At 47.7% G+C, this 8,278-nt stretch overlaps 1 protein-coding gene across 1 annotated transcript; it reads left to right on the forward strand.

Moving 5' to 3' along the window:
* Window positions 1–1,038: 1,038 nt before the first annotated feature.
* CUNH1orf116 (chromosome unknown C1orf116 homolog) lies at window positions 1,039–6,810 on the forward strand. The gene is made up of 4 exons (XM_042782613.1): window positions 1,039–1,143; window positions 3,671–3,849; window positions 5,235–6,162; window positions 6,229–6,810. The coding sequence occupies exons 1-4, from the start codon at window positions 1,039–1,041 to the stop codon at window positions 6,808–6,810; spliced, it is 1,794 nt and encodes a 597-aa protein (XP_042638547.1).
* The last annotated feature ends 1,468 nt before the right edge of the window (window positions 6,811–8,278 follow it).

Here is an 8,278-nt window from a genome sequence, read left to right on the forward strand (position 1 = left end):
GGATAGCAGCTAACAGTTACTGGACTGTGCACTGTACAAAGGTTTACATGGAGTATTTCATTATATTAGTATGACAGCCATATGAGGTAGTGTAGAAAAGGAGGTTCTATAAATGGGAGACTATAGGCTTGGAGAAGGAGCAGGCCCTGTTCCTCAAGCCTATATAGTCTCCTATTTAACTAGAAACCTCCTTTACTACACTGTCGTTCTCTTTACTTCAATTTAGTTTGATCCTAGGTGGATCTTGTCTTTTTCTTATTATAAGGACAGTTGTTATTGTTGTTATGTGCCATCAAGTCGGACCTGACTCATAGCGACCCCTTCTTGGGTTTCTGAGGCAGTATCACTATGGAAGTAGATTGCCCCATCTTCCTTCCGGGGAGTGGCTGGTGGGTTTGAACCACCAGCCTTCTGGTTAGCAGTCAAGTGCCTTAGCCACTATGCTACCAGAGCTCCCATAAGGACAGTAATAGTATTCACAGTAGTAGTATTCATTAATTTATTTATAATTTGATTATACTACCAACTAAATGGTGCTAAGTGTTCCCTCATTCAATCCTCACAACTCTATTTGTTGAGAGAGGAAAGACAGACTCAAAGATTAATTTGCCTCAAGTTGCATAACTGTTAGTGACTGAACTGGGATTTGAACCCAAATCCAACTACCTCCAGAACTTAAGCTATTAACTCCCTCATTAGAGAAAAAAAATGACTAAGAGAAATGACGGGATCTCCTTTCTGACTAGATTGCCTCTTCACACCTGAGTCTTCTATTCTGCATGTGTTTGAACCAGTTTATGTGTCCTTCCATTCAGGCCAGTGGCTCAGATAATGTCTGTTTGCCCCCTTTCAGCTCTCTGCTTTCTTGGTGTCCCTGCCGCCATACTGCTCCAAGGCCTGGGCAGAGCCTTGTGGAAAGCCTTGGCTCACACGTGGCTTTGATTGTTCTCTTTTCAGGCCCCGCCTGGGACATTCTTCGCTTCTCTTCGCTTCCCCTCTGGGAGCCCCTTCCACCGCTCCTGCACCTTGCTTCAGGCGATGCCCGAGAGGGAGCTGTGGCCAGCAGGGCCGGGCTCGGAACCCGTGACCCGAATCGGCAGCTGTGACAGCATGACGAGCACCACCTCCACCCACTCGGGATTTGTACGTACTCTGTCCTGCAGCTTTGCCTGCTCTGCACACCTGCCCTGCCCTGTTCCGCCACTCTGCCCTTGCTCACTGCACCTTCTCTTTCATCTTCCTTCTCAGAGAGTGAATCACACAATTGGGGCTTTCTTCCTCTGAGTCACTCCTTATTCTACAGAGAACAGGGTGAGTGGCACCACCTCAGAGAGCAATGGCACAAATGAGACTTTTTTTCCCTCCAATTTTCATTAAGTTAGGGGGGTGAGTGGAAATGAGAGGGCAAGGTAGTGATCTGAGGTCGTGGTGGAAACTGAACTAGGTCCTTGTAGCACATGGATTCCTGAAGTTTTCTGCAATAAATAGCTTTACTACAGTCTTACGCAAAGATCGGAAAGAGTGGAGTAATTAAGAGCCTGTGTTCAGGAGTCAAACAGAACTGGGTTCCCTACTTATAAGCTATATGCCCTGAAACAAATTACTTAATTATCTCTAAGCTTCAGTCTCTTCAGTGTTAAAATGGGGATAATATTAATGTCTCATTCATAGGGCTCTTGGAGGAGTGCTTATTGAAAGTACTTGGTACATTCTTCTATGTAGAAAAGAAATGATCTATCTATGAACACAAATTGAGATTCTTTCAACCTGTGTTTAACCATTTGTGAGTGATGTTTAATAAATTGTAACTTTCCTGGGCATGCATTTGAATCTCAGATATTTTAAAATCTTAAAAGAGCAAATCTGCCAAAATCCACATTTAAACTTTACTTTGCTGTTCATACAGACCAACTCTTGAGAATTTATACTTTATCACTTTATATTCTATAGAGGTATTTGAAGATTGAAGGATTATAAAGGTCTCTACTGAATGTTAAGGATTTTTAATATTGTCAATGAATTGTAATCTGGAAAAATGGAGTAGAAAAAGCAACACACACATAACAATCCAAAGAGCAGACAATTTTCATACAATTTCTTTTTGATCCTAAATGATGGGGCCACAGGGTCTTCTTCTTATTTCAATTAGTCTGAAGTCAACCTGAATAGTCATATACCATTGACACAGATTGTGGCAGGGATTAAAGGTTTTCAGGAAGAAGAGGGCAGTTGAAAGACCATTTTTGTTCAGGGAACTTCTGGAATTGTCTAAGGGCCTTCTAGATCTGTTTTTGAGGTGTGGGCCTCAGTCAGTCAACAGACAGGTGTATCTCTAAGGGGCTGGAAGATAACCCCACACCTTCTTCCGTCAACTCCCAGAATATTTTTAGGGCTGTCTCAAAATCTTTCCTTGCTATCTAAGTGGGTCTGGCAAATAGAAAACTCTGAGGTGTCCCATATATTAGGAAGAGAGGCAGCGATGACAGGAAGGGATGCAAACCAAATTTCTTACATTCCCACTTTGCTATTTGAGTTTGCCTTTAATCTCCTTGGAGAACAGCCAATCCATGGTTCTTCCTGGACTGGTGGAGCATGGACAGTACCCCTTAGGCACGCACTTGCACACACTCACTGCTGTGGAGTCGGATCAGACTCAGAGACTCCTTGGGTTTCTGAGGTGGTATCACTACGGAAGTAGATTGTCCAACCTTCCTTCCAAGGAGTGGCTGGTGGGTTTGAACCACCAGCCTTCTGGTTAGCAGTCAAATGCCTTAGGCACTATGCCACCAGAGCTCTTACCCCTTAGGTAGCCATTGTCTTTTCTTCCAAATATCTCTATCTACTCATAATGAAAAGTATTGACTTGATGTGTGTGTGTATGTGTGTGTATATTCAACATTTAGTTGCTTTCTCCTCCCTCTATACCCATCTGGTTTCTCCACACACCCTTAAGTTAATATTTGCTTAAGAAATTCCTACTCATGTGAATGTTAGCCAGAATCAAATACCATCAAGAAAGTAAATATGCAAGGGCAAAAAATTCCAGTATGGAATTCATTTCAAAGGCAAGTATAAATTATTTAGCAAATTTATCTGTGGCTAGTCATGCCACTGTTGCCTCTAGCCTGGCAGCCAGTCCTTGACTGCATTTCTTGTTTGTCCTCATACTGTGCTTGACACACCAGATCAAGTAAGCAAAAGTACTTTGAAAAATTAAAAGCAACACCATTCAAGTTGACTTCCATCTCATGACAACCCCATATGTATCACCCATATATTTTGGAGCTAAAATGGAGAGAGACAAAGCGAAATACTTGACAATGATCATATAGAGAAATTGGGACTAAAATATGGGACTGCTCCTGATTTATGCCCCCCACCTTTCCACCCAGGACTGAACAAAAGAAAAGTCATTTGCTGGCTTTCCACCTAGCTACCAGAGCCGGGTGCTAGCAAGACAGCCCAACAGTCCCTACTACCCTCCCCAGGTGCCTGCAGTATAAGAAGCAATTCCAGCAGGTTTGCAGAGTAGCACTGTGGAGAGGTTTCCAGCTCTTCAGCATTCCTTCCTACAGAGGGGTGGTTCTCAGGCCCCACCAGTTTCTGCACAGCTACAGGCTTCCTCTCACAGCTCCCTCTCTCTGTTGTTCTTCCCCCCCATGGATTGCAGAGTGACAGCAACTACGACTTCCTGTCTGCTGAAGAGAAAGAGTGTCTGCTCTTCCTGGAGGAGACCATTGGCTCATTGGACACTGAGGCTGACAGCGGACTGTCCACTGATGAGTCTGAGCCGACCACAACTCCCCAAGCTTCTTGGGCACAGCCCACAACCCAGCCTGTTCCCCAGGGTAAGAGACGCTATCTGGGCTAGCACCTCCAGCCAAACCCAGGATAACTGTGTGCCCCTCCACCCTTCCAGCCACTCTCCACCTTACTTGCTCTCCGCTCCAAGGGTCACAGACAGAGCAAGAAGCAACTGCAGTAGAATAAAACCTTGTCCCTGGAGAGAGGGAAGTACTGCTGACATGCCAGTTTTCGCTGTCTTTCTATGAAGTATCAGAGGTCTGGGTGGAGAAAGGGTTTGACCAGCTCCCATCCTCTCAGGACAGATTCTAAAGGGATATAATCCCCAAAGGTCAGGAAGGGAAGTAAGTAAGGATGGGTTGGTGGCTGGCTCTGGAGAGACTGAGTCAGTCTGGGAGTTAATCTAGAAGACCCAGAGGAGGAGGCTACAGGAAATAAGGAGATGAGAGAAGGGCTCCCTTAACTGCAGTTGGTGTGACCTTAATGACCTTCTGAGAGCATAGAGAGCCAATGGCTCAGTAGAAGCAATAATCATGAGGCCATGTGTCTCAGGGAGTGGGGCACTTTACGCTTGAGGGCAGTACCACTTGTATCAGGACTGCAATAATTTAGTCATTCATTTGTTGTTATTGTTGCTATGTGCCGTTGAGTCAGGCCCGACACATAGTGACCCCTCCTTGGGTTTCTGAGGCAGTATCACTACGGAAGTAGATTGCCCAACCTTCCTTCCAAGGAGTGGCTGGAGGATTTGGACCACCAGCCTTCTGGTGGCAGTCAAGTGTCTTAGCCACTATGCTACCAGAGCAGGCATTTATTGACAGTGTATCAGATCCTCCCTGGAGATAGAACAGTAAGTGGGACAATGGGCTTCTCTGCCCTTTGAGGCTGATTCACTGCCCACTGGACCTGAGATACCTGCCTAGTTTGCTGGGAGGAAAGAGCCCATGCTATGCTCTGAGGCAGGGACAACTGTGGCTATTATAAAACCATCCAGGTGCATATAGACAGCAAAGGTGGAAGAAGGCAGAAGCCAGGTCAAATCAAGACCAAATCACCTGCTCATGTGTTCCCATTGGACTCAGTTATGTGACAGCCTTGTGGTAGCTAGAAGGACTAGTACCATCTGTCCCCAGCCCTGGCATACCTGTAAGGGCTTGGGAAGAACCCTTGTCAAGGGTGTGGAGCAACCTGGGGTTAGCTTCTTCACAGCCACCATTAAAAAATTAATCATTGGTGGAAGGAAATCTGTTATTATTTATCTATCAGTCTAAACAACTTCCAGAAAAGAGTGTACCCCTCTAAGAGAAAAGAAAAAAAACAATCCATTGCTAGTTGGAGATCAGAGTTCAGGGAGTATTTGCTTTCCCCTCTGCAGCAGGATTCTCACCTCTGTCTACTGTTCTTTGTTTGTCTTCCTTGACTCTCACCGCATATCCAGAGGAGACAACCATTCAGCAAGCACCAGAGCCAAGGAGAGAGACTCTGTCCAACTCATCCCAAACCTCAGATCCCCAAGGCCTGGGCTTCAGGTCTGGCTACCACAGCCTCCCCAGAAATATCCATAGTGGCAGAAACCTGAAGTCCAGGAAGAGTACTGCCCAGGCCAACAGCCACCTCCCTGGAGGATCTAAGGAGCTTGAACCAGAGCCTGAGAGCAAGGGGGCCAGCCAGAGCAGTGAGCACAACCTGACACCCATCAGCCCCCAGGAAGCCACTCTTGACTTGGAGGTAGTGCTCATTCCCCCACCAGAGCCCTTCCGGGACACCCGACCGGAGCTGTGTGGGGAAAACAGCTTGCCCAAGGGGCCAGGGCAACCGAGCAGCACACCCCAACTCCGTATGTCCTCCAGTCCCCAAAAGAAAGTGGAGGCTTCTTCAGAAGTCATGTCCCAAAAAGCCAATGAGAAAGGCTCAGAAGGTGGTCCAGGACAGCCCCAGCCTCCTCCTGCCTTGTCATCTCCAAATACTAGAGCTGAAGATGCTCCCCTCCCATCTGGGAGGGATCCAAATGCCCATCTGGGCCACACAGCCCCTAAGTCCCGGAAGCTGCCACCTAATATTGTTCTGAAGAGCAGCCGAAGCAGTTTCCACAGTGGTCCCCAGAACTGGCTGTCCCGCCATTCTGAGGTGACCCCGAGAGAGTCTGGCCTGGTCTCCTCTTCACTGCAGGAGCAGAGGAAAGCACGCAGAGAAGCATTGGAGAAGCTGGGGCTACCCCAGGACCAAGATGATTCCAACCTCCACTTAAATAAGCCTACCAGCTCTCTCAGACTCAAGGACCCTCCTGCTCGGGCCACAGCCCTAGCTCCAGCTCCAGCTCTGGCTCAGCCTACAGTTCCATCTCAGGTCTCAGCACCTGTTCCTGCTTCAGGAAAGCCTCCGGCTCTGGCTCCACCTCTAGCTTGGGGACTTTCTCCAGTGAAGGCTCAGGCCCCTGCTCTAGCTCAGGGGTCCTCTCCAGGGAAAGTTTCGAATCCTGCTCAGGAACCCTCTCCAGGGAAGGATTCAGCTGCCAAATCCATGCCAATTCCCATCCCTAAGGCCACTAAGGCAAATAGTCCCCTGACTCTGCCAAAGCCTGACTTAGGGTTGACCCTCCAGGAGAGCAACATCCCTGGACTGAGACAGATGAATTTCAAGTCCAAAACTCTGGAGCGTTCAGGCATTGGGCTGAGCAGCTACCTTTCAGCCAAGAAAGACCTCAGCCCCAAAACCAGCTCATCTCTGGAAAAGGGTTCTGTCTTGGACAAGATCTCGCCCAGCGTCTTGCGTAATTCCCGGCCCCGCCCTGCCTCCTTGGGCACAGGGAAGGATTTTGCAGGTATCCCAGTGGGCAAGCTGGCTGACCTGGAACAGGAGCAGAACTCCAAGGGCCTCTCCTTCTCCGGACAGAGCCGTGACAAGCTGCCTCGACCTCCCTGTGTAAGTGTCAAGATCTCCCCAAAGGGCATCCCTGATGAACACAGAAGAGAGGCTCTGAAGAAGCTGGGACTGTTGAAGGAGTAGGCCCTGGCTACCAGCACTACTAGTGCCCACCACTGTACAAGAAGAGACTCCAGGCTCCGCTTAGAAGCCTCTCTCAACTCAGGGGTTGGAAAAGAGTGGGATTCTCTCAAAGTCCCTCTTCTCTGTGAGGTGAAGGACAGAGGTTTGAGTCAAGCATGTGTTTATATTCAAAGAGGTTGTCCCAGTGAGTGACCTCATGAACTCATCCTGAAGTTGATTTCCACAAGAGGTGTGTGTGTGTGAGTGTGAGAGACTGTGTGTATGTATGTGTGTGCGCATTATAGCTATATATTTTCTTGACACTATTTATATAATGCAAAGAGCTCAGAATTCTGCTCTTACTGGAGATTTTCTTACTTTGAGTTGACTTCATTCTAGCCAGAACTGAGTGGGGAGGGATGGTTAAACATGAGGCAAAAAATTAAATTGATGTGTCAGTGATGTGAAGAAAGTAGTTACAAATGTTGAGCCACATTAAATGAGGGTCTCCTAGAACCCCTTCAATGGGCTTCTCACCTTCTGGACAGATAGCCTGAGACTAAAACAGATTGGTTTGTTATCTCTTCATCCACTGCCTTCTCCCCTCTGCCTGTCTCTAGTACCAAGGACAGACCATGTCCACATAACTAAACCTCTTGGCTGATTGGTAACAGAACAGTGCTTGTTGGTCTGAGAAGGCAGGACCCCATACACATACTTCCATCTCCACTCAGAGTCCTTGTCCACGGGCTGGGTAAATTCAGTAATAAAATGTTCTGTGGTCTCTGACTCCTAGTCTTCCTGCTCTGTTTTTCCCAGCTTACTGTGTACGTGATTGACCCCTGGGGTTGGCCAACAGTGACATAGGAGTCTGTTCTGGTTACCTAGTGCCACTCTGACAAGCATATATACCACAAATGGAATGGCCTTAACAAACAGGAGTTTATTCTTACAATTTGGAGGCTTTAAGTCCAAGTTCAAAAGTGCCAGGCTCTAAGGGCTGGGTGAAAGCCCCTCAGCCTTGGGGTCCAGCTCTGCCTCCTGCTCCTGGCCCACTGGAGCTAGAGGCTTTTCTTCACTCAGACAGCTGCTGGCTGCTGAGGCTGAGAAGCCCCAAGGGTGACAAGTAAAAAGCCACAGTCCCGATGTTACCAAAGCACACAGCAGGCCATTAACTTAAGTCCATTGTAAGTCCCAACATCGGCAGAGCACAGCAGACTGTTGAGCTACATGCAGGGTCCAAGCGTGCCATAGGCTAGAGACCATTCCCAAGGCTTCTCTTTATATACAGGAAGCAGACCACATCCCAAAGACAGCTACTCAGCTTCTTGTGGTAGATCCCACCATGGAGTTGATTGCCAGTCTCATCATGGAGATAACTACCACCAGCTGCCCAGCCACTCAACCAGGCCCAGCCAAATCGACACACAAACATTAACTACCACAGAACCCCAGCCTAGAAGCTTTATGTATACAGAAACACTGTTCC

The sequence above is a fragment of the Orycteropus afer genome, unplaced genomic scaffold (genome assembly GCF_000298275.1).
Source record: "Orycteropus afer afer isolate SDZICR_OR568_19922 unplaced genomic scaffold, OryAfe1.0 scaffold00013, whole genome shotgun sequence".
In the NCBI taxonomy this organism is placed as follows: domain Eukaryota; kingdom Metazoa; phylum Chordata; class Mammalia; order Tubulidentata; family Orycteropodidae; genus Orycteropus; species Orycteropus afer.